At 41.1% G+C, this 27,347-nt stretch overlaps 1 protein-coding gene across 6 annotated transcripts in view; it reads left to right on the top strand.

The window, feature by feature from the left end:
- tp53bp1 (tumor protein p53 binding protein, 1) overlaps positions 1 to 26,677 on the top strand; it is a 37,821-nt gene extending 11,144 nt beyond the window's left edge. For 2 of the 6 annotated variants that reach the window (XM_049593240.1, XM_049593218.1), the window contains exons 7-29: positions 665 to 725; positions 816 to 985; positions 1,169 to 1,295; positions 1,385 to 1,473; positions 1,554 to 1,738; positions 2,237 to 3,371; positions 3,667 to 3,783; positions 3,863 to 4,054; positions 4,176 to 4,242; positions 4,489 to 4,581; positions 6,371 to 6,644; positions 7,826 to 7,894; positions 7,986 to 8,138; positions 10,074 to 10,285; positions 10,612 to 10,761; positions 11,304 to 11,701; positions 12,261 to 12,452; positions 13,075 to 13,254; positions 14,234 to 14,422; positions 14,531 to 14,625; positions 16,723 to 16,919; positions 26,138 to 26,274; positions 26,357 to 26,677. In XM_049593240.1, the coding sequence (XP_049449197.1) occupies positions 665 to 725; positions 816 to 985; positions 1,169 to 1,295; positions 1,385 to 1,473; positions 1,554 to 1,738; positions 2,237 to 3,371; positions 3,667 to 3,783; positions 3,863 to 4,054; positions 4,176 to 4,242; positions 4,489 to 4,581; positions 6,371 to 6,644; positions 7,826 to 7,894; positions 7,986 to 8,138; positions 10,074 to 10,285; positions 10,612 to 10,761; positions 11,304 to 11,701; positions 12,261 to 12,452; positions 13,075 to 13,254; positions 14,234 to 14,422; positions 14,531 to 14,625; positions 16,723 to 16,919; positions 26,138 to 26,274; positions 26,357 to 26,541 (4,667 nt within the window). In that variant the 3' untranslated portion in view covers positions 26,542 to 26,677. The remainder of the gene's footprint in view (positions 1 to 664; positions 726 to 815; positions 986 to 1,168; positions 1,296 to 1,384; positions 1,474 to 1,553; positions 1,739 to 2,236; positions 3,372 to 3,666; positions 3,784 to 3,862; positions 4,055 to 4,175; positions 4,243 to 4,488; positions 4,582 to 6,370; positions 6,645 to 7,825; positions 7,895 to 7,985; positions 8,139 to 10,073; positions 10,286 to 10,611; positions 10,762 to 11,303; positions 11,702 to 12,260; positions 12,453 to 13,074; positions 13,255 to 14,233; positions 14,423 to 14,530; positions 14,626 to 16,722; positions 16,920 to 26,137; positions 26,275 to 26,356) is intronic. The other 4 variants (XM_049593219.1, XM_049593220.1, XM_049593230.1 and 1 more) reach the window with 4 other exon arrangements.
- Positions 26,678 to 27,347: the final 670 nt, after the last annotated feature.

Raw genomic sequence — 27,347 nt, 5'->3', positions numbered from 1 at the left:
TTTAATGTTTTCACCATTAAGCTGCGTTTTAGGTATTATTTAAATGAAACAGACTTTACTGTTTTTATAGAAACCCCACCATCAACTAGCGTTTTGGAGGTGAGATTGCTTAGCGACACAGACACACAACTGCACAAGTATAAACGCACACTTTAGCATAGCCTCTTGCGTAGGCTACAGCGTGGGCTCTGTGTAGAGCTTACGGCCAACTGGAAACCAGCTTTTAGAGGGATGGTGCTCAGAGTTCAAAGACTTGGAGAAACCTCAACAAGGAGCTCTAAAGTGGTATTTTCTTTTGTTTGTCACTCGTCTACAGGTTGGTGCATATTAGTTGCATTTGCACTTTGCTGTCTGGCTCTCTGCTCGCTGTTTAATCAGCTTGAGGTGCATTAATTAATTATAAAGAGGGCTGCAATGACGATTGTCGAGGCAGCACATTTTTACCTGCTTCAGGGGTACTACCAATAGCATACCATGCACTGTGATGCTGCTGGTGAAATGTATACAGTGTGTGTGTGTGTGTGTGTGTGTGTGTGTGTGTCAGGAGTGAAATAAATTCCTAATCCTGCTGGACGCAGCATGACGGCTAGTTCATTATTTAGTACCTGATCAGAGGAGTATTCATACTGACATGGTTTAAAGAGTCAATGTGACGTCTTCTCAGCAGCAGCGGAGCAGAACATGAGCTCCAGGACTTCAGAGAGTCAGGACCACAAAGCAGTGAGGTACGACTCCACGTGGTGTTTAAATCCTACGTTCGTCAGAGGTCACGTACCGATGTGGGATGAGCAGCGTTTTCTTCTTTCCTCCTCCAGATCTGAGGTGAGCTCCAGCAGCTCGTTGGAGACTCCGGGTCAGTCGGGGAGGCAGCTGAGCGTCCAGGCTCTGCTGCACTCACAGAGCCTCCAGGCCTCTGGAGAGAAGGACCAGCAGGACTGCCAGATCCTGTCCTCACAGGAGGACATGTTTGATGCTGACAAGACAGGTACATCCATGCACATGCCGGCCTGTGTGGTGTTTTAAAGGTTGCAGGTAACAGGAGAGTGCCGCTCTCAGCTCAGGGTGTCGATTCGTTCTGTTTTACAGCCACACAGGAAGTGATTTTACCAGCTGGACGTTGGACTGCTGTCTTTTCCTCCCTCGTGTTATCTCTTTGTGCTGCTTGCAGGTGCTGCAGTGGACAGCACAGTGTCAGAGCCGGAACAGCAGAGTCACCCCACCCCGACGCCGGCTCACACCCTGCGACTGCTGCATCTGTCTGGACAGGGAACACTGGTGCAGGAAAGTCTGTCCCAGTAAGTCACAACAGTGCTGTCATATGAAGTTCACCTCTCCACACACGAGCAGAACAGAGACAATAACCTGAAACTCTCCTTTCTTCCAGGAGCTCTGTTGACTACGTCGCCCCGACCCAGGACAACTTTAGCCACACCCCTTTAATAGTCCCCAACTCACCAACCGAGAACGAAGACGGTGACTGATTTAATCTCCTTTTATGAATCTGAACTGAGAGTCAGCCGGCGAACAGAACTAAAATGTGTTTGCTTTGTCAGGTGCTGATGAACCGATGGATACTTCGCTGCCCCCAGAGGACCGAGCAGGAGAGAAAGATGAGCCGATGGAAACAGAAGCTGCCTCTAAGCCACACCCAACCGCCTCTACACCTGTATCCCAGAATTCCCCTGGTTTTGTGTTAGAGCGAACTCTCTCTTTACCGTCCCAGCCAGAGTTCTCTCATGTATGTATTACTTTTCTTTTCTCATTTTTAATGACTCATCACTGAGTTTTAGATTAATCAGTTATTGTTGATTAAGGTGTCAGAAAACAGAGAATATTGACCCTCACAGTTTCCCCGAACCCAAAGATATTCAGTTAGATCTTCTGTATGTGACATTCAGAGCATTAATACAGCAGCAAACTGCTGTTTGCTATGTTAAGATATGGTGGTGTCATGAAATCATGTTCTGTGTGTGTGTGTTGGAATCTGAGCAGCTTTAAATCATGTACGAAGGAAAACTGCGGCACTTAAAGATATTCCAAAATAAGAATTTTGGAATATCTTTAATTGACCACGTCACTTTAGGCTCTGGGAAATTTAAGGAGTTATACGTTATTATTTTTGAAGATCTTTTAGGCAAGTTAAACAGTTAATTGTAAAAAATAATCCACAGGTTAATGGATGATAAACCTTTCACTTCATGATATTCTGTGTGTGTGTTTTCTTCTGTTTCCTCAGGACATGTTTGTCCCGACGCAGAGTCAGGACGCCGCACAGCAGTCAGATAAGAAGACAGTATTGTCGCCGCGTGAGACGCAGTCTCAGCAGCTGGAGTCAGCTGCTTTCACTTTGCCTTTGCAGCTCTCTGTGAACACGCAGAGCAGCAGCCAGGTTCAGAAGGCCTCAGCACAGATTGAGGAGGACAGTCAGGCCACACAGATCGAGGAACTGGAAGAGCCGCCCGGCGTCGACACCAGCGACTCTGCGATTTCACAACAGAGGAGCGAGAGCAATGGCGTCCCTTCAGAATCACAAACTGCAACCAGCTCCAAAGCTTCCACCTCTGCTGAGTCACCAAAGCATCACAGCGAATGTGCCAGGAACGAGCTGTCCAGTCTGTCGCAGAAGTCTGATGTGCACAAAAAGACTTCTCTGAATGTAGAAAATGTGAATGTAAAAGACAGTAAGAGTGAGAGCAAAGAGGCGAGCGCCGCTGACGTGGTGTCCTGCTCTCAAACAAAGCTCGATGCCTCTGATGTGACTGTGAACAGCTGCGTGCAGGAGACCCCACCGGACACCACACCCCACAGTCTGCCCTCACAGTCTATGATCTGTCAGACGTCTCCTGTGGACGTGATGAAGACTTCTGTAGACTCGAGGAAGGAGGGAGACACTGCGAAGAGTCCGTCCATAAAATCATCTTCACAGAAGAGTGGAGTCGTTGGTAACAGTCAAACAGATAAAGTGAAGCAGAGTGAAGTAGATGAGGAGGTGGTGGTGATGGAGGAGGATGAGGAGGAGGAGGGGGAGAGCACAATGGAAGGCGGGGCCTCAGCAATGGCCCTGGCCCTCTCTCAGAGCCAGGTGCAGTCTCCGGAGCCCATGGAGGAGGAGAGTGAAGACAGAGGGGAGGACAGCGTCATCGTCCTCACAGACAGCGACAGAGACTCCCAACTTCCTCAGAATGATGTGACATCACAGTCAAAGACCAACAGCTCCCAGCCAATCAGGGACAAAGTGTCCGTCTCCACTAACGGCCATGAGTCCCAGACAAAGAAGTTACACACGGCTCCTGATAGGCTCTCCCAGACTGAGAAGGCGGGGCCTGAACCGGAGGGCCTCAAAGACAAGAGCCTGAGTGACAGCTCGGGAGGTAAGCTGATATACTGTACAGCCCTTTTTACACAGAGATGGTGCTACAACGCTGCTCCGAAGTCCCACCTTCATGTCACCTTTGAATTGATGCCTCTAGTGTGACATATAACATACACCTTTGTCTTTGAGTTAGCCGCTAACTGCTAGCAGCTCTTTTTAAAAATCTCCTGCGGTGGGTTGTACACACGTCATCAAAACGTTACATAGCAAATACCAAGGCCGAGGAGTGAGAGACACATCTCTGAACGATGCACTCAAGTAGATCTGATTCTAATTCTGCTTTTTTACGACAGAAATTTCGTTTCACTTCACACTTCCTAAAGAAGGGGAGCTGATTGGTCCTGCTGTCGGTGCCACGCCCCCTCTAATCAACCAGCTGAAGCAGACGCTGAGACACAGCACTCCCATCGGTGGGTCGGACAAACCGGAGCTGTAGAAATGTTAAGTATCGTGACGTGATCTGATGTCGAGTTTCTTCTTCTTCTGCAGAGATCACTTCCTTCTCTGAAAAGTCCGGTGTGGCGGGTGATGTCTCTGCAGACGGGGCGATGGCGGCCAGTGACATCGTGTCGGGGGAGAGCGGGGACGACACGACGGATAAGGGAGACGGGAAGCTGAGTTTGAGGATGAAGCTGGTGACCCCCGTGGAGGAGGGCAGCTCGGAACACTTCAGCCTGCAGAGTAAGAGCTGCTCCTCCCTCGTACTGTCACACTCGACCCTGGGCATAGGCTTCTTCTGCGGAGTGACGCTGGGCGCACTCATCGACCTCTCAGTAATACATGTGTAATTTCTATCCCTCAGAGCCAGCACTATCAGAGGAGGATGGATCTGTTGTCAAGGTTACCACCGTTGCCAAGGCTGTAACCAGGTAACCCGGCACTCTCGCTTCATGCACAGTAGCTGAATTCTTTCAGAAGTATGTCGCTGCCTTTCATTCAGCCTTTAGCGGATGAAACACAGTGAAGAACATTGTTCAGCCTTGACACCTCTCACACAATGGCACCGACACAGTGAGACATTTGTAGATGTGTTAGAGCGTCCTGTCAGATGATCCACAGGCAGAATTATGGAGAATAATTTAAAGTCCAACTGAAAGTCATGTTTCGTGTCCCAGCAGCCCATCGGTGTTCAGTCGAGTCAGGCAGGTGCACAGACAGCAGGAGGCCAGGGAGGACAGTCAGGCTGGAGGCAACACCACACCTGTCAGGTAAGCACGCTCACCGCTCCAGTACAGGAGATCATCTACGAGTTTAATGTAGTGTTAGGCCTTCGATATTAAGCCAAACACAAACAGTAAATATCCTCCTGGTCCTCTGAGACTGAATGTAATCTATAACAGGTACCAGGGGAGAAGTCCTGCCTTATGCTGACAACAGCATTGTCCCACTTCTGTTAGCTTTGCAGTGTAGTGTGTTAAAGCTGCCATGTGTAGGATTTAAATAGACTTGCATCGATTAACCATTCGTGCTCGGAATCGGGCCAGTCTTCACGTGATCGGCCGTGACCTTCGACCGGCCGGTCAGTCTAAAATATGACGATTTAAAACACCGGTCAAATTTCCGCTGCGCTGCATGACATGACATCGCGTAACATCAGCAGCGCACACACGCACATGTGCAACTCACGGCTTGGGCGATGTGAGAAAGTGAAACATGGGCAGCTTCTCACCTTAATCATTCACGCACACGCATCAAAAGAGAGAAGGAGAAAGTTGTTAATTGTCCGTGTTAAACTGAACTGCGGCGCTCTCACTGCTGCACTGTGCCGCTTGAAACTGACGAGGCGCGTGTCCTGAAGACCAGTGTGAATTTTCCACAGGAGATCACGAATCACATACTTTTTACTTTTAGTAGGACCTGCAGCTCAACTGTTGCATGCAGTCTGCACACAATAGAGACAGACTGCTGTCTCATAACGTCACACCCTGTACTTTGACCTTGTTGCTTTTATATCCGTTACCTTGGAGATAAAACAAACGCAACTTAGTGAGTTCACCAGAGACAAAGATCAACCCAGAGAGCTTTTTGCAGTGTATGTAGTTTAAATTTAAAGTTATAACTGCACAGACTGTAGAGTCTGACATGTTATATTTGTGACGGTGAAATTACATCTGCAGATCTCTGTTATTGTTATTTTTATAGCTCTGTCCTTTTGTTGTTTGTAAAATTTAGGATTATTTTGTTCACTTAAACAATTAATATTCCTATTATTGCTATTCGACTGGTCATCAGTTACTTGAATACCCTGTCATCTGTCACTGTGACTTCTGACAGCTGTCAGTCAGCTGTCATCTGTTTGCAACTCAGAGGATTGTGGGTCAGAACACAGTAAAGCATGCTGGTTTGCAGACTGCAAAATCAGATCAGATGTAGCAGAACATCCTGGTATTTTTGGCATACTGCATTTGACATACTATGTGTTGGGACATACTAAATCTCTTTCTGGCGTACTGTATAGTGTGGTAGTCTGGGTATTGAACACACAGGAAATTAATGTAGAGTGAACAGTTTTCTGTGGAGCGTCCACAGTCTGACCGTTTGACCAGGCGAAGTATGAATAGCTCTCCCCTGCTGTAATGTATTTTAGGAGACAGAAATAGGTCCACTTTGTGTGTGTGTGTGTGTGTGACAGAAAGAGAGAGACCTACTTTTGGAGTCTGGAGGTGGGATGGTTATTTTTTGCATATTCTCTGGGGACATGAGGAGCGTTAGATAGTTTTTGTCCTCCTGCTTTGACAAAGTGTGTCTGTTTCACAAAATGTCCTCTGCAGCAGTGTTAATTTGGGAAACTATTTCAGATTGAGTCTTTATATGAAAATGCTTATTAGCACTTATTTGTTGCAGTTCACAGTTCAGTTAACAGTTCAGAGAGCTGTGCTGTTTGCATGACAAGACAAAAGGTTTATTTGAATAGATTTGAACATTGGCACCTATTTATGTCATCAGTCTGCCAGACGTCCCAGAGTGTCACATTTGTACCTGTTAATATGTTTACAGAGGGGAGCTGTTCGCCTCCCCACAGAGGAGCTCCCAGGCGTCCTCGCTGGGATGCAACAGCCTCCCGAACAGCCAATCAGAGGTTTTACCACAGGAAGTGTCAGCAGCACCTCAGGAGACCACCAAGGATGCCCCCAGCCCTGCTGAGCAGACCGTGGAGAGACGAGGATCGCCTCAGTCTCCAGAGACGCCCACCCTGAACAGGACGGATGGCCGACAGAGGATTCCTCAGCAGGCTGCCGACAACACCATCACCTCCAGTCCGTCCAACAAGGTCGGTCACTTCCTGTGAACATCTGATGCTCACCACAAGAGTGCTAATGTAGATGGTGGGTTTTCCAATTTGTCATGTTCATACTGACGAGTTACTGAAGATAGTTATTACGTTATGTTATGTGGCTCAGTGCCCTCTTTATCTCCACACCATATGTAGTAGGGGGAGGAGTCAGACATCCTGAGGGAGCTTGGAGTAGCTCCTTCCTGTTGAAAGGGGTCAGTTGAGGTGGTTCAACATCTGATCAGGATCCTCCTGGGCGCCTCCTGTTAGAGGTGTTCCAGGCACGTCCAACTAGTAGGAGGCCCCGGGGCAGACCCAGAACACACTGGAGGGATTATATATCTCATCTGGCCTGGGAACACCTCAGGGTCCTCCAGGAGGAGCTGGAAAGTGTTACTGGGGAGAGGGACGTCTGGGGTGCTTTGCTTGGACTGCTGCCCCCGCGACCCGGCCCAGGAAAAGCGGATGAGATGGATGGAAGGATATTTCAATCTGCTCTGTCGTAGTATCTCAGTCACCGCCACTAATATCATGTTTTAAACAAGCACAGAAGTTTTACAGCTAATAGCAAGTTATTACTAACAAGCTGAAACAACACCACCTGTTTATGACTGACTGTTTAGCTCAGTTTGTCACGTATCTCAAAAATAACCTGTGGTCATGTGACCTGCATGGAGTGATTCTCCTCAGCAGAGGGAGCAGCAGAGTGGACAGGAGGACTGATAGTGACTGATGTCTGTGTTCTTTATTCTTTCTAATCTTCACTCAGTCTTGTGATGTCAGGAATATGATTTATTTTATTGACATTTTAGATTTGTTTCTGGTAAGATACTGAGTTTATATTGTGATTTTAATGTTTTAATGTTACTGTTGCTGCTCTAGAAACAACATTTTGTTGTAAAATATTCAGTATTATTCCTGTTCTGAGTTTATTCTTTTTCTTTTTTAAATAACTGCTTGTAAAATTTACAGCATAAGTTCTCTGAGAGTCTCTGCAGCAGAATTTTGTATTGTAACTGAAATATCCCCAATCAAATCGATAATGAATTAGGAAATCAGTGGTGATACCCAGCCCTGCCAACAACTAAGCTGATGTTCAGGGCTTAGGTTTTTTAGTTTTTGACTGATGAGACTAAAGTGTAAGCAGAGTGTTGATGTCTGTGTCCTGTGTGTCTCAGCTTCGTCAGCGGACAGTCTCCCAGCAAACCAGCTTTGACGCACCAGGGCTGCGCTCTCCAGCCGGCAGGGTAGGGACACTCATGTTAATGGAGCAGGACTCATTCTGCTTATATTGGTGCAAACTGTCCCGCTGACACTTGTGCATTTTTGTCTGTAAAGGGTGAACCAGAGTCTCAGCCCTTCAGAAGAGCCACAGGCCCCTCCCACCGCAGACACGTGCGCACCATCCAGGAAGTGCGGACCACCGTCACGCGCATCATCACAGACGTGTATTATGAGGATGGAAAAGAGGTGGATCGCAAAGTCACGGAGGTAACTGACAGATTTCTCATTTCTCTGGAAGAGTTATTAATCTTAACTAGCAATTAGAAATCTTTGAGGGGTGGGTGTCGCCAGAGCAGTCTCCTGTCCTCTGTCAGATAATGTGCCATTATGGTCACATATGAATCCACTGACCTTGAAGTCCAGGGGCCGTATTCAGAAACACTCACAGAGCTCCTAACTCAGCCTAAAAGATTTTAGTAACGAGTCCTAACTTAGGAGTGATTTAGGAAAGTTCTCAGAGCAGCTCTGAGCAAGGATGAGACAGAAACTTTTACCTCAGTGAGGAGGTGTGGGCAACACTGTTGCTGGATGTGAAGAGCAGCTCTGAGCAAGGATGAGACAGAAACTTTTACCTCAGTGAGGAGGTGTGGGCAACACTGTTGCTGGATGTGATGCATTCTTTTACCACATTCGTGATTGGTTGTCACGAACACGCCTCTTTGTTTTTTTTTTTAAAGATTTTTTTGGGGCTTTTTAGCCTTTAATGTATAGGACAGACAAGCGTGAAAGGGGGAGAGAGAGAGAGTGACATGCAGCAAAGGGCCACAGGCAGGAGTCGAACCCGGGCCGCTGCGGCAACAGCCTTGTACATGGGGCGCCTGCTCTACCACTAAGCGACCTGCACCCCACGAACACGCCCCTTTGTGACCCCGTGGGTGTGAGTGTTAAAACTGAGTGGAGCAGGTGGCAAAGAACTGCTGACTGCCACCAGTGTATGAATGTGTGTGTTAGTGGGTGATCACTGCTGATGGAAGCGCTTGAGTGGTCACAGATGACTCACGCTCATACAAATGCAGGTCCATTTACCATGTGTTTTTACAGTTTTCCAAATAATGATCATTTCATTTCCTGGCGTTAGCTTTAGGTGGGAAATGTGTGCGTATCCCTAATTGTTTCCACCGTTTTCTCCTCTGATTCAGAAGCCTCTTAAAAGTCCTCCTCCCTGCTCCTAACATTTTTTCACCTTCGTAGCTCTTTGAAGGTCTGAGATGCCCTGTGAATAACTTCTATTTTCACAAGGACCTAGTCTTGATTTTAAGGGGAAATTCTAAGAAAACGTCACAACTCTAAGAATTTTCTTAGAATTTCATCACCAGGAGCGACTCTAGGAAGCTTTGTGCATCACAAGTTATCGCCACCCTTCCTGCTGTACCTCAGATTCCTCAGCTTTATGCTTCACTTCTCTGTAGAGCTTGGGTACGGCTGTGTCTGTGAAAAAACGTGGGGGCGGAGTCACATACCTGGGTTCACATGTTTTTAGAATGTAGCAAAAGCTGTGGTTTTCAACAGCGCTGCATGGACGCAGATCTTTACACAGGAAGCAGGTGATGGACTGTGTCTCAGCTCTCTCACAGTTGGATGGTAGTTTTGTCGAGCTAAGTGTGTCCAGTGTTGGTTGATTTTTCTGTGGAGCAGGTTTAGCGTTAGCTTGGCTGTTAGCAGCAAAAGCTATCTCTGGATGGTGGAGTGTGAGGTGAGCCCTAATGTTCGAAGTATTCCCAGAGTGTTTTATTCTCAGATGATACTGCTGTAATTCAAATGTGTCACATCCAAGTCCTCCTCCTGTGTGAAAAAATCTAATATAGTTCCAGATGTCTGATTTATACGCAGATGTCACATTTCTGATTTCTGTCTCTGGTGCCGCCATCTTTGTTTTGATGAACTTCCTGCTGACCTCACAAGGAAACAACATCAGCACCATCTAGTGGGCCGAAAAAGCAACTGATTTTATTATTGTAGTACCAAAAGTTGTATTAAAATGTGTATTTGCAAAAAATAAAAATGTATATCATAAAAGATTGATACTATCGATAATATCGCCATGCAAAATATCGCGATACTGTGTTGTATCAATTTTTTCCCCCACTCCTAAAATCTTCCTGACTTTAAAATGAATGTGATCACTTTTTTGATTGTTACCAGGAGAACGAGGAGCCAGTGGTGGACTGCCAGGTGTTAGACAGCGACATCTCCCCGTACCGCACAGGAAGCAGCTCTGTGACCTCCGGTGACCTCGCTGACATCAGTTCTTTGTCGTCCAAGGCGTCCAGCCTGCAGCACAGCTCCGGAGGAACCAGCAGCAGCGGCTTCACCAGGCCGGACTTCATCATGCCTCCCAGCCGAGGGGTCTTCAGGTACCGCCTCCACCTCACGCCGCCGCTCAGCGCTCACTGTTTGTCCTCAGTGTTTCCTGTACAGTCTATCTGCTGTGTCTGTCTGTGTCTGTCAGTACTAGCTGCATGCTGTGTCACTCCTTCTTCTTCTTTGACTTTCTAACACCCTGATATTTCTCAGTGATTCACTGATCCCTGCCTGCTTCAGGTGCAGGTTGCTCACAGGCATCAATCTGGGGTCATCAGACGCCCTCGTTCAGCGGGGAGCTTTTGATTTTGAGAGTCTCCCCAGATCAGTGCCTGCTGCAACCTGACCGGCTCCGTTCGTCCCCTCTGTGTGTCTGCAGTCCCAGGAGGGGAGGCGGGCATCAACAGAGGGGTCACAGGGGTCAAAGGGCAGGGTCAGTGGTCACGGTGAAGTCCCGGGCCTTCGTCCCGCTGTCCCCAAGAGGAAGGGCTAGAAGGGGCCGACCCCCGTCCCGCTCCTCCCCGTCCAGGTGAGTCCTCGCTGAGGCTCGCCTGCACTCAGAGAACCCACGGACGAGGCAGCAGAAACAGGCAAACTGCTTCAACCTACACCACCCACACTGTCTCTAACAACACCTTCCTCCTTCCACTCATCTTCTCACTCACAGCTGCAACTAACCACTCACACCAGTAGTCATTAATTTGTTGATTGATTTCTTAAGTGATCATGTTTTTTTTTTTCTGTAAATATGAAAAATGTGAAAACATTCATCAGTCTCTCAGAGCTCAGCGTGACGACTTCACATTGGTTTTTTTTTCTGACCAAAACATCATAAATGACGTGTCAGAATCCTCACGCCTGAGAAACGAGAGAAAGTTTTTGTCAGTAAATGAGTTGATCAAATCATCAGTTATCAAAATTGTTGATAGATTTTCCGTCAATCTAGCAGTTAAAACTTTTGCAAAATGTTATGTTAAATTAAAGATGGATAGACGTTGAGGAGAAAGTGTATGTTAAAATTCTCGCCAGACGCCACCTGTTGTCTGAACAGACTCTGTTTCTCTCTCGAAGGGGAGGTGGTGTCGGCTCGCTGCAGAGGCTCAGCGCTCACGGCCTGCCTCATTCGTCCTCAGAGGACGAGCCCTACACCCGCGTGCTCCCCCCATGCCTCCCCGTCAGCCCCACAGACGGCGAGCTCCCCAGCCACTCCGACTCCCTCAGGTCTTCGCCGGAGGAGGCGAGCTCGGTCGGAAGCAGCTTCGTCGGGCTGCGGGTGGTGGCCAAGTGGTCGTCCAACGGCTACTTCTACTCAGGCCGCATCATCAAAGATGCCGGGGAGGGGAGGTTCCGCCTGCGGTTTGACGATGGCTACGAGTGTGAGGTGGCGGGGAAAGACATCCTGCTGTGTGATCCCATCCCTCTGGAGACGGAGGTCACCGCTCTGCTGGAGGACGAGTACTTCAGCATAGGTGAGGAAGAAGAGTGCGGGCATGAAGGGATTAAAACAACTCTGAGCCCAGATCGGACTGTTATATTGTGATGCTGCAACAACTGATGCCATCGCACACGCCATCGGTTGCGTCAAGGCAAAATCCTGCGTCCTATATATACCTTTTAAATTTAACTTTCATAAAATGTATAATGTAAAGATGTGTGACCATGGACCGTATCTGTGTGTGTGTGGGATGACTCCGCTGCCTAATTAATTGTTACGGAAACTGATCAGTGTGGTTAAAAGATATTTTTGGTGCCTGCTGATTTTTTAACTGTTTTAAAGATGATTCTTCAAACAAATTCTAAATCTGTTTGCAGCAGCTGATCACAATATCGACAAGTTTTTTCTTTGCAAATAAGAAATATGTGTAGCTCCCCCTCAAACCACCCTGACATCAGTGTTCCTGCTGTACGTGTGTGTGCTCTGTTTGTTCCTGTATGTTGTTACAGTCATTTTTACAAAAGGCTGCTACTGATTGTCCCTGTGTGTGTGTGTGTGTGTGTGTGTGTGTGTGTGTGTGTGTGTGTGTGCAGGTGTGGTGAGGGGCCATAAAACGGAGGGGCAGGATCTTTTCTACTGTGTGGAGAGGGACGGTCAGAAGCAGTGGTACAACAGGACGGCGGTCATCCTGTCTCTGGAGCAGGGGAACAAGCTGAGGGAGCAGCACAGCCTCGGGCCCTACGAGCCCTCCACTCCGCTCGCCAAGGCCTCTGACATCAGCCTTGGTAAGACCCCCTCTCACCTCAAGATATCTGAATGACAATGGGTCCTCTGGGTCCTCATGAGTCTCCCCTTTACAGACATGTACACTTTATGTTAGTCCCACTCAGTTTGGGGCACAAACTATGCACTTTTTTGCGTGCAGTGTTTATTACAGATTTATGACTGGCATCTCAGATTGATCTTGAGGTTCCCAGCTGTCAGATGATGTACACCACTTCTATGTGACATACTGTTGACCTACTGTCTCCCCAAAAAAGACTAGAATGGGTCTACAGTCTGTGGGTCTCAGAGGGGTCATTGCCTGCTGCTGTTTTGTGTCTTCGACCACACTGTTGCAGCTCTGATTTGAAATAAATAAATCTAAACGTCAAGATCACAGAGTGAATTTCTTTACATTCATTTGAGTCCCAATCAAAACAGTCAGGTAAGAATTGATTCACCTCGTTTATACAGACTTTAAAACTGTTGTGAAATGCAAAATGATGAAACTTTAAACCTGCGATTAACTACTGATTCATTGTGATTTAAAAAATTGTTTGACAGCTATTTTTATTAATCTCATGAACCTCTTGTTTCCCCGTGCTGTGGACTCATAATAGAAACTGCTGTTGATGTTCTCCTCAGATAACCTGGTGGAGGGGAAGAGGCGGCGCAGAGGAGCCCCCGGAGCTCAGAACACTCCCAACCGCAGCTCCTCCAGCAGCCCCCGGAGCCCTGGCCCGTCCGGCAAGAGGAAACTGATGACCTCAGAGGACGGCAGGGCGCCAGCCAAGAGGGGCCGCAGGGGCCTGGGCGCCAGAGCTGGTACGGAGCCCCAGTGACCAAAACTGTGATGGGTGGAGGTGGGATGGGGGGAGTGATTTCAGGGTTTGCAGTGTTTGTTTGTTCCTTTTTTTAACATGAGGATTTCAGTGTTTTTCAGTTTTTATCTCAGACTGTTTTAACTACAAACTTCAAAATTAATCTTGTCTGTAATTTTATTAATCGACAACTTGGTTTTAGATTTTAAACTTATTGTATTATTTTCTTGTTAATGAACTTTGATATTAAATTTTTAAGGTTTTTATAAAGCAGTTTTTAAACAGCTTTTAGAAAATTGATTTTGTTAACATTGTATTTAATGGTGCATTGAGCTTGTGAACATTTTAATTCTTGTTGAAGTGATGATTGTGGGATCTCAGATGTTCCTCTTGTTTGATACGGAGTCAGTAATGTCTGATTTTTGTTACTGAGCATGACTAAGACATTGAGGACAGTGCGTGTCCATCCTGCTGTCTGCCGGCTGCTGCTGAGGCTGACTTGGTAACTAATAACGTCCCTGGTGTTGGTCCACAGGTGGAGGGAAGATGTAGTGTGTGTTTCTCTAAAGTCACGGGTGGATTTACTTTGAGAATGATTTTAATGCAGTTTATATATGTGTTGAATATGTGTATAAACTGTATATTAGATGCTCACACGGTCGGTTCAGCCAAAGTACAGAACAGTCTTCTCATTTACGTCTGCTTTGATGCAGGTAGAGTTGATTATTTTTGATTTCCAAGTAACAGAAACATTTTTGGATCCAAAGAACAAAGTCTTAATAAGAATTATTACAGAAATCTCAGCAGATAAAACACAAACATTCTTCAGGACCAGATATAACAGAAACTTTTTTTTGTAATTTGGATGAACTGATGTTTTAAAGTCTTTCATTTTATCTGACGTCTTCACTCGCTGTCTTTGTGCTTTAACACCTGTGTGTGTGTGTGTGTGTGTGTGTGTGTGTGTGTGTTTGTGTCCACAGCTCAGCGGGTCGGTGTGTGTAACACCTCCGGCAGCGGCACAGATCTGCCCGGTCAGTCCTGTGACGTGATGGAGACACACGGCCCGCTGCCTCAGAACACAACTCTCTTCATGGGCTTCGCCTTCATGCTGACCGCCTCATCTGAGGTCGACCGGCTGACCAACAAGCACACCAGCGACGATGAGGACGGTGAGGCAGAGAGTGACACACACTGAGGATTATTGTACACACTAGCTACAGCATGTTGAACCAGCTGAAACTTCCTGTGATGATGGTAGATTGATATTTTTCTAACAGATTACGTGGAGACGGGTCCGTATAACAAAGCGTACACAGAGTCTCAGCTGCAGGCGGGTGGAGGCTTCGTCCTGCCAGACTTCAATGAAGAACAGGTCAGTGCTCCGAGAACACCGCAGCTACCAATCAATCTTTATTTATATAGCAGCTTTCACACAGGTCAGAGCAGTTCAGATGACTGACAAGCCAATTATAAGACAGAACACATGTGGGACAAATAAACAACATAAAAAAAAGACCAAAAGAATTAAACTGTTTAAGACCAACACACACAAAACAAAAACAATACTGAAAATGTATTAAAATAGGTTTAAAAGCTGTGATAACAGCAACAGTAAAACAGAGTGGCGTAAAAAATGGATTTAAGAACGAGATAACAGATAAAAAATCAAAACAAGAATAAAATCTGACAATAAAACAGATTTAAAATCTATAATGATAGTAATAAAAACTAGAAACAATAGATTAAAAAACTAAGACAAAAGAAATCAACGAGGGATTTAAAAAAATGTAATGATCATATAAAATATAAATGAAATAAAATAGATTTAAAATCTGTAATTCTAATAAAATAGCTAAACAAAGTGCTAAAAATGAGATAAAAACAACAGACAAAATCAGGACAAAAATATATATATAATATTTATACAAATAATTTAAATAAAATTAAATAAAAAAAGATTTGAAATCTATAATAATAATAATAATAATAATAAAATAGCGAAATAAAAATTAACCTAAAAACTAGATAAATTAGATTAATAAACAAAAGCATATATAATCAATAAGAGGCATTAAAAATATAATCATAATATAAATATAATAAAAGAATAAACAGATTTAAAATCTATCATACTGATAAAACAGCTAAACAAAGACTAGACTAAAAATTTGATAAAATAGATCTAAAAAAAATCAATAAGATGGACAAAATAAATAATATCAATGGAATAGAATAAAATATAAGAATAGAAATACAATAAAAAGTGAATGAGTGATATAAATAATGTTTGTGTTGTGGTGCTCTGCTCAGATCTGACACCGTCTGCCCTCAGCTTCACCTCTCTGAAGCTCCGTGCACTGAGGCAGCGCTGTAGGCAGCATGACGCTTTGGTTCCCAAGAACCACCAGGAGACAATAAAGTTATATTTGTAGGTTCAAAAAATGGAGCCAAATTCACAATATGTAGAATATTACTAGACATTTCTGTCTTATAAAAATATGAAAAACATCTTTTTATAACAAGAAACGTTTAATGTTATCACCTGATACTGAGCAGGTTTTTCTTTCTGGCATGGAAGCACTATGCTTCTGTAACAGTTTGACAAAAAACACAACTGACGAACTGTAGGTCCATTAAAAAACGTATCAGACATATGTGTCTGTTCAAGACCTATAAATCCTCCAATTTCTTGTGAATAAAAAAAAAAAATAGGATTAATGGCTAAAAAATGTGTCAGTATTGCCTTCAGTACTTTTACAACCCAAATAATAACAGGTCATTTCAACCCTCACTGCATTTATTGAAGAACCTGAAACTTTATTTTCTGTCAGTCTGCATCTTGCTTCAGTGTTTTCCAAAATTTTATCAAAAGCTAAAATGTCTGTCACGCAACATGATACAGCTTTGTCTTTTTTACACTTAAACTTTTATTAAAACAATTTTTGTAACATGTCATGTCAGTAACAACAGCATAGTAAAATAATACAAACATAATAAGAGCCAACGACACAAAAACTGCTCAGATGAAAACACATTTTCACAGCCTTGAGGATTAGAGGATTTATTTATTATTATTCCAGCCCAGCCAATCAGATCCTTCCGTGAGAACTCCCCCCCAGGTTCATGAATTAGTGGTTAAACGGTGTATCTTCTACATACTGTGCCAATCTTTGTCAAACATTCCGACTTTGAGTTCTTTCCCCCATTTCATCTTGATATATTTAGCTGAGTGTTTGTCATTTGTGTTCAGTCCTCAATATAGTGCCGAAAATTAATACTGCTTAATAATAACACTGCAGTGCTATCATGATTATTCTTACACTTTTTATTGTTTCCACATTCATACAGCTCTGATAGCGTGTAGTTTACGATGTGGTTTATGTGGTGGCATTTTAATGGTGATAGTATGATGAAGCCCAGCTGAGGCCGCAGTGTGTGACCCTCCTGTCCGTGTCTGGTTCCTCTTCAGTGTAAGGCAGCGTATCAAAGCCTGCTCATCGCAGACCAGCACTGTCGCACCAGGAAGTACTTGCTGTGTTTGGCGAGTGGTGTGCCGTGTGTGTCGCACATCTGGGTGAGGGACTGCTGCAAAGAGAACAAGCTGCTCAACTACAGGAACTACCTGCTACCCGCCGGCGTCGGGCCGGATGAGGCCATCGTAGAATGGTAAGATACACCTCATTATTATCATCTCTGGTGTCTGTTCTTAAGGTTTCACTGGACGGATCTGGATCTGGGCCCTGATTCAGAGAGCAGCTTGAACAAACTCTGAGACCAACCCTGAACTCTGAGCTGATGAACACTGAGATGGAAAACTCAGAGTTTAATGAACAGGACAGAGTGAAATGGGGCGAGAGAGAGAGTGGGGGCTGACATGCAGCGGAGGGTTGCAAGCCGGAATCAAACCTGCAACCGCTGCAGCGAGGCATCACCTCTGTACATGGGGCGCCGGCACTATCCACTACGCTACCAACGCCTCTTCTATGACTTTTTTTATGACTTTGGACGACATGCTATACTATGACTTTGTTTCATGATTTTGGACCACATGCTATACTATGACTTTTTTTCATGGTTTTGGACGACATGCTATACTGTGACTTTTTTTTCATGATTTAGAACGACATGCTATACTATGACTTTTTTCATGATTTAGAACGACGTGCTATACTATGACTTTTTTCATGATTTAGAACGACGTGCTATACTATGACTTTTTTTCATGATTTTGGACGACATGCTATACTATGACTTTTTTCATGATTTTGGACGACATGCTATACTATGACTTTTTTTTCATGATTTAGAACGACATGCTATACTATGACTTTTTATGGTTTCGGACGACATGCTGTACTATGACTTTTTTTCATGATTTTGGACGACATGCTATACTATGACTTTTTTTCATGATTTTGGACGACATGCTATACTATGACTTTTTTTCATGATTTTGGACGACATGCTATACTATGACTTTTTTTCATGATTTTGGACGACATGCTATACTATGACTTTTTTTCATGATTTAGGACGACATGCTATACTATGACTTTTTTTCATGATTTAGGACGACATGCTATACTATGACTTTTTTCATGATTTTGGACGACATGCTATACTATGACTTTTTTCATGATTTTGGACGACATGCTATACTATGACTTTTTTTCATGATTTTGGACGACATGCTATACTATGACTTTTTTCATGATTTTGGACCACATGCTATACTATGACTTTTTTTCATGATTTAGGACGACATGCTATACTATGACTTTTTTTATGGTTTTGGACCACATGCTATATTATGACTTTTTTTCATGGTTTTGGACGACATGCTATACTATGACTTTTTTTATGGTTTTGGACCACATGCTATACTATGACTTTTTTTATGGTTTTGGACCACATGCTATACTATGACTTTTTTTTCATGGTTTTGGACGACATACTATACTATGACTTTTTTTTCATGGTTTTGGACGACATGCTATACTATGACTTTTTTCATAGATTTTGGACGACATGCTATACTCTGACCTTTTTTTCATGGTTTTGACGACATGCTATACTATGACCTTTTTTTCATGGTTTTTGACGACATGCTATAGTATGACTTTTTTTTCATGGTTTTGGACGACATGCTATACTATGACGTTTTTTCATGATTTTCGACGACATGCTATACTATGATTTTTTCCTTGGTTTTGGACCGCATGCTATACTATGACTTTTTTTCATGGTTTTGGACGACATGCTATACTATGACCTTTTTTTCATGGTTTTGGACTACATGCTATACTATGACCTTTTTTTCATGATTTAGACGACATGCTATACTATGACTTTTTCATGATTTTGACATGCTATACTATGACTTTTTCATGATTTTGACGACATGCTATACTATGACTTTTTCATGATTTAGATGACATTCTATACTACGACTTTTTTTCATGGTTTTGGACGACATGCTATACTATGACTTTTTTTTTATGGTTTTGGACGACATGCTATACTATGACTTTTTTTTCATGGTTTTGGACGACATGCTATACTATGACTTTTTTTCATGATTTTGGACCACATGCTATACTATGACTTTTTTCATGATTTAGAACGACATGCTATACTATGACTTTTTTCATGATTTTGGACCACATGCTATACTATGACTTTTTTTCATGACTTTGGACGACATGCTATACTATGACTTTTTTCATGATTTTTGACGACATGCTATACTATGACTTTTTTCATGATTTAGAACGACATGCTATACTATGACTTTTTTTCATGATTTTGGACCACATGCTATACTATGACTTTTTTTATGGTTTCGGACCACATGCTATACTATGACTTTTTTCATGATTTTGGACGACATGCTATACTATGACTTTTTTCATGATTTTGGACGACATGCTATACTATGACTTTTTTTCATGATTTTGGACGACATGCTATACTATGACTTTTTTTCATGATTTTGGACCACATGCTATACTATGACTTTTTTTATGGTTTCGGACCACATGCTATACTATGACTTTTTTCATGATTTTGGACGACATGCTATACTATGACTTTTTTCATGATTTTGGACGACATGCTATACTATGACTTTTTTTCATGATTTTGGACGACATGCTATACTATGACTTTTTTTATGGTTTCGGACGACATGCGTTACTATGACCTTTTTTTCATCATTTTGGACGACATGCTATACTATGACTTTTTTCATGATTTTGGACGACATACTATACTTTAAGTTTTTTCATGATTTTGGACAACATACTATACTATGTCTACTTTTTCATGATTTCAGACGACATGCTATACTATGACTTCTGTTAACATGGTTTTGGACGACATGCTATACTATGACTTTTTTCATGATTTTGGACCACATGCTATACTATGACTTTTTTCATGATTTTGGACCACATGCTATACTATGACTTTTTTCATGATTTAGAACGACATGCTATACTATGACTTTTTTTCATGATTTTGGACCACATGCTATACTATGACTTTTTTCATGATTTAGAACGACATGCTATACTATGACTTTTTTCATGTTTTTGGACCACATGCTATAATATGACTTTTTTTCCATTATATTAGACGACATGCTATACTATGACTTTTGTCATGATTTTGGACCACATGCTATACTATGACTTTTTTCATGATTTAGAACGACATGCTATACTATGACTTTTTTTCATGATTTTGGACGACATGCTATACTATGACTTTTTTTATGGTTTCGGACGACATGCTATACTATGACTTTTTTCATGATTTTGGACCACATGCTATACTATGACTTTTTTCATGATTTTGGACCACATGCTATACTATGACTTTTTTCATGATTTTGGACCACATGCTATACTATGTCTTTTTTCATGATTTTGGACGACATGCTATACTATGACTTTTTTCATGATTTTGGACCACATGCTATACTATGACTTTTTTCATGATTTAGAATGACATGCTATACTATGACTTTTTTCATGATTTTGGACCACATGCTATACTATGACTTTTTTTATGGTTTCGGACGACATGCTATACTATGACTTTTTTCATGGTTTTGGACCACATGCTATACTGTGACTTTTTTCATGATTTAGAACGACATGCTATACTATGACTTTTTTCATGATTTTGGACCACATGCCATACTATGACTTTTTTTATGGTTTCGGACGACATGCTATACTATGACTTTTTTCATAATTTTGGACCACATGCTATACTATGACTTTTTTCATGATTTTGGACGACATGCTATACTATGACTTTTTTTCATGATTTTGGACCACATGCTATACTATGACTTTTTTCATGATTTTGGACCACATGCTATACTATGACTTTTTTCATGATTTAGAACGACATGCTATACTATGACTTTTTTCATGATTTTGGACCACATGCTATACTATGACTTTTTTCATGATTTAGAACGACATGCTATACTATGACTTTTTTCATGATTTTGGACCACATGCTATACTATGACTTTTTTCATGATTTTGGACCACATGCTATACTATGACTTTTTTCATGATTTTGGACCACATGCTATACTATGACTTTTTTCATGATTTAGAACGACATGCTATACTATGACTTTTTTCATGATTTAGAACGACATGCTATACTATGACTTTTTTCATGATTTTGGACCACATGCTATACTATGACTTTTTTCATGATTTTGACGACATGCTATACTATGACTTTTTTCATGATTTAGAACGACATGCTATACTATGACTTTTTTCATGATTTTGGACCACATGCTATACTATGACTTTTTTCATGATTTTGGACCACATGCTATACTATGACTTTTTTTATGGTTTCGGACGACATGCTATACTATGACTTTTTTCATGATTTTGGACCACATGCTATACTATGACTTTTTTCATGATTTAGAACGACATGCTATACTATGACTTTTTTTCATGATTTTGGACGACATGCTATACTATGACTTTTTTCATGATTTTGGACCACATGCTATACTATGACTTTTTTCATGATTTTGGACCACATGCTATACTATGACTTTTTTTCATGATTTTGGACGACATGCTATACTATGACTTTTTTCATGATTTTGAACAACATGCTATACTATGACTTTTTTTATGGTTTCGGACGACATGCTATACTATGACTTTTTTCATGATTTTGATGACATGCTATACTATGACTTTTTTCATGATTTTGGATGACATGCTATACTATGACTTTTTTCATGATTTTGGACGACATGCTATACTATGACTTTTTTTCATGATTTTGGACGACATGCTATACTATGACTTTTTTCATGATTTTGATCGACATGCTATACTATGACTTTTTTCATGATTTAGAACGACATGCTATACTATGACTTTTTTCATGATTTTGGACCACATGCTATACTATGACTTTTTTTATGGTTTCGGACGACATGCTATACTATGACTTTTTTCATGATTTTGGACCACATGCTATACTATGACTTTTTTCATGATTTTGGACGACATGCTATACTATGACTTTTTTCATGGTTTTGGACCACATGCTATACTATGACTTTTTTCATGATTTAGAACGACATGCTATACTATGACTTTTTTCATGATTTTGGACCACATGCTATACTATGACTTTTTTCATGATTTAGAACGACATGCTATACTATGACTTTTTTTAATGATTTTGGACCACATGCTATACTATGACTTTTTTTCATGATTTTGGACGACATGCTATACTATGACTTTTTTCATGATTTTGGACGACATGCTATACTATGACTTTTTTTCATGATTATAGACGACATGCTATACTATGACATTTTTTTATGATTTTGGACGACATGCTATACTATGACTTTTTTCATGATTTTGGACCACATGCTATACTATGACTTTTTTTCATGATTTTGGACCACATGCTATACTATGACTTTTTTCATGATTTTGGACCACATGCTATACTGTGACTTTTTTCATGATTTTGGACGACATGCTATACTATGACTTGTTTTCATGGATTTGGGCGACATGCTATACTATGACTTTTTTTCATGATTTTGGACCACATGCTATACTATGACTTTTTTTCATGATTTTGGACCACATGCTATACTGTGACTTTTTTCATGATTTTGAACCACATGCTATACTATGACTTTTTTCATGATTTTGGACCACATGCTATACTATGACTTTTTTTCATGATTTTGGACCACATGCTATACTATGACTTTTTTTCATGATTTTGGACCACATGCTATACTGTGACTTTTTTTCATGATTTTGGACCACATGCTATACTATGACTTTTTTCATGATTTAGAACGACATGCTATACTATGACTTTTTTTCATGATTTTGGACCACATGCTATACTATGACTTTTTTTCATGATTTTGGACCACATGCTATACTGTGACTTTTTTTTTCATGATTTTGAACCACATGCTATACTATGACTTTTTTCATGATTTAGAACGACATGCTATACTATGACTTTTTTCATGATTTTGGACCACATGCTATACTATGACTTTTTTTCATGATTTTGGACCACATGCTATACTATGACTTTTTTTCATGATTTTGGACCACATGCTATACTGTGACTTTTTTTCATGATTTTGGACCACATGCTATACTATGACTTTTTTTCATGGTTTTGGACGACATGCTATACTATGACTTTTTTTCATGATTTTGGACCACATGCTATACTATGACTTTTTTTCATGATTTTGGACCACATGCTATACTGTGACTTTTTTTCATGATTTTGGACCACATGCTATACTATGACTTTTTTTCATGTTTTTGACGACATGCTATACTATGACTTTTTTTATGATTTCGGACGACATGCTATACTATGACTTTTTTTCATGATTTTGGACGACATGCTATACTATGACTTTTTCATGATTTTGGACGACATGCTATACTATGACTTTTTTTCATGATTTCGGACCACATGCTATACTATGACTTTTTTTCATGATTTTAGACGACATACTATACTATGACTTTTTCATGATTTAGAACGACATGCTATACTATGACTTTTTTCATGATTTTGGACCACATGCTATACTATGACTTTTTTCATGATTTTGACGACATGCTATACTATGACTTTTTTCATGATTTAGAACGACATGCTATACTATGACTTTTTTCATGATTTTGGACCACATGCTATACTATGACTTTTTTCATGATTTAGAACGACATGCTATACTATGACTTTTTTTCATGATTTTGGACCACATGCTATACTATGACTTTTTTTCATGATTTTGGACCACATGCTATACTATGACTTTTTTTCATGATTTTGGACCACATGCTATACTGTGACTTTTTTTCATGATTTTGGACCACATGCTATACTATGACTTTTTTTCATGGTTTTGGACGACATGCTATACTATGACTTTTTTTCATGGTTTTGGACGACATGCTATACTATGACTTTTTTTTTTTTTTTTCCGAAAAATGGTCATTCCACCTTTGCTCATCAGCGGGGACTGTGTGGAGAGGGTGGCTGACCTTCGCTTCCTGGGAGTCCACATTGAGGAGGACTTGACCTGGAGCGTGAACACCTCTGAGCTGCTGAAAAAGGCCCAGCAGAGACTTTACTTCCTGAGGGTGCTCAGGATGAAACATCACCCAGAGACTGCTGGTGTCCTTTTATTGATGCTCTATTGAGAGCATCCTGACATACAGTGTGTGTGTGTGGTACACCAACTGCACAGTGGCTCAGAGGAAAGAGCTCCAGAGGATCATAAACACGGCTCAGAAGATCGTCGGCTGCCCTCTCTGGTCATTCCCTGTTTGAACTGTTGCCATCAGGCAGACGGTATAGATCATTTAAAACAAGGACAAACAGATTCAGAAACGGCTTCTACCCACCTGCAATAACAACACTTAAAATCATGAAAAAAGTCATAGTATAGTATGTTGTCCAAAATCATGAAAAAAAATCACAGTATAGCATGTCGTTCTAAATCATGAAAAAAAGTCATAGTATAGCATGTCGTCCAAAATCATGAAAAAAGTCATAGTATAGCATGTGGTCCAAAATCATGAAAAAAGTCATAGTATAGCATGTCGTCCAAAATCATGAAAAAAGTCATAGTATAGCATGTCGTCCAAAATCATGAAAAAAGTCATAGTATAGCATGTGGTCCAAAATCATGAAAAAAATCACAGTATAGCATGTCGTCCAAAATCATGAAAAAAGTCATAGTATAGCATGTCGTCCAAAATCATGAAAAAAGTCATAGTATAGCATGTCGTCCAAAATCATGAAAAAAGTCATAGTATAGCATGTGGTCCAAAATCATGAAAAAAAATCACAGTATAGCATGTCGTCCAAAATCATGAAAAAAGTCATAGTATAGCATGTCGTCCAAAATCATGAAAAAAGTCATAGTATAGCATGTTGTCCAAAATCATGAAAAAAAGTCATAGTATAGCATGTTGTCCAAAATCATGAAAAAAAGTCATAGTATAGCATGTTGTCCAAAATCATGAAAAAAATTCACAGTATAGTATGTCGTCCGAAATCATGAAAAAAATTCACAGTATAGCATGTCGTCCAAAATCATGAAAAAAAGTCATAGTATAGCATGTCATTCTAAATCATGAAAAAAAGTCATAGTATGTCGTCCGAAATCATGAAAAAAAGTCACAGTATAGCATGTGGTCCAAAATCATGAAAAAAATTCACAGTATAGCATGTGGTCAAAAATCATGAAAAAAAGTCATAGTATATAGTATGTCGTCCAAAATCATGAAAAAAAGTCATAGTATAGTATGTCGTCCAAAATCATGAAAAAAAATCACAGTATAGCATGTCGTCCAAAACCATAAAAAAAAAGTCATAGTATAGCATGTGGTCCAAAATCATGAAAAAAAGTCATAGTATAGCATGTCGTCCAAAATCATGAAAAAAATTCACAGTATAGCATGTGGTCCAAAATCATGAAAAAAAGTCATAGTATAGCATGTGGTCCAAAACCATGAAAAAAAGGTCATAGTATAGCATGTCGTCCAAAATCATGAAAAAAATTCATAGTATAGCATGTCGTCAAAAATCATGAAAAAAAAGTCATAGTATAGCATGTTGTCAAAAATCATGAAAAAAAAGTCACAGTATAGCATGTGGTCCAAAATCATGAAAAAAAGTCATAGTATAGCATGTGGTCAAAAATCATGAAAAAAAAGTCATAGTATAGCATGTGGTCAAAAATCATGAAAAAAAGTCATAGTATAGCATGTCGTCCAAAATCATGAAAAAAAGTCATAGTATAGCATGTGGTCAAAAATCATGAAAAAAAGTCATAGTATAGCATGTCGTCCAAAATCATGAAAAAATTCACAGTATAGCATGTCGTCCAAAATAATGAAAAAATTCACAGTATAGCATGTCGTCCAAAATCATGAAAAAATTCACAGTATGGTATGTCGTCAAAAATCATGAAAAAAAGTCATAGTATAGCATGTCGTCCAAAATCATGAAAAAAATTCACAGTACAGCATGTCGTCAAAAATCATGAAAAAAAGTCATAGTATAGCATGTCGTCCAAAATCATGAAAAAAATTCACAGTATAGCATGTCGTCAAAAATCATGAAAAAAAGTCACAGTATAGCATGTCGTCAAAAATCATGAAAAAAATTCACAGTATAGCATGTCGTCAAAAATCATGAAAAAAATTCACAGTATAGCATGTCGTCCAAAATCATGAAAAAAAGTCATAGCATGTCGCTGTGGAAAGGTTCCTGTTGAAATACATTTAAATTCTCTTTCCCATCAGGCATCCACGCTGCAGCCCGTTCAAGCCTCTGCGGGTCCTCCTGGTGTTTGAGAAGCCGGTGGAGCTTTGGGCTCAGCTGATCACCATGGGTGGAGGTTCTTCAGTCCGACACTTCCAGGCAGACAAGGACAGCTCAGGTACAGACTCCCACCTCAGGATCCACAACATGAATCCCAAACAATCATTCGTCTGACTGTTTGTTCTTCCCTCTATGTGCAGACATTCCTGCTGGCAAGTATGACGTTGTGGTGACAGACCATGCCTGTCCACCATTGGTGGAGAAAAATGTGACATCACAGGAAGTCCCGCTGGTGTCTCCCGAGTGGATCATCCAGAGCGTCATCCGCGGGGAGCGCCTGGGTTTCCATAGCAAGCCTCAATATCGCCACGACTACTCCTCATAATCCAAGTCCACATGTGCAAACGCCTTGGACCATGTTAAATGTTGAGCGTTAGTTCTGTTGCATGCCTCTGCTGTATATACCTTTATCCTGTCTGTTTTTATGGGATAATAAATTGTGACCCTTGTTTCATTTTAAACTGACGTCAGTTTATTATTTTCAACAAACAATGGTACACACATCAAGGTTTATAATATTTACAGTTTATACAAGGACACAGAGCTGAAGGGTCAGACTGTTTTGAACGCATATTTCAGTTGCTAGGAAACGACAATGTTGCTCCACTTAAATTTTCAAGCTGGCCATTACTGCACAAAAACAGCATATGACACACTGATCTGTATACCTCCTGATCTGAAATATACTCTGTGTGGGACGGCTAAATTAGTTTTAGCACCTCCAATGGTTGGTTGTTGGTTTCAATCAGAAATAAAAGTCTATGTTGCCCTAAGAAACGAAGCGCCACAGACCCTGGAGTTTCCCTGTAGGTGTCCAGTTCTTTCGACTGACCCATAAAGAAACAAACCCACACAAAGTATGGATCGCAGTGAAGTGTCAGGGCTGGGCGATATGTCCTGAAAATTATATCACGATATATTTAGGCTATATCTCAATACATGATATATGTCTCTATTTTTAAATCTCCTAAAAGCACTTTATCAATGTTAGGACTGGAAGACAAAATCGTACATGCTTCTGACCAAATACCTTCTCTGATGACACAAAGTTGTTGGGATTTTTTTTTAATCGGAAAATATTAACACAGAGATTTTGAGCAATAATCATCAATAATGTGAATATAGTTAAGG

Source organism: Epinephelus fuscoguttatus, linkage group LG2 (assembly GCF_011397635.1).
Source record: "Epinephelus fuscoguttatus linkage group LG2, E.fuscoguttatus.final_Chr_v1".
Lineage (NCBI taxonomy): Eukaryota > Metazoa > Chordata > Actinopteri > Perciformes > Serranidae > Epinephelus > Epinephelus fuscoguttatus.
This window is presented reverse-complemented; position numbering and strand designations above follow the sequence as displayed.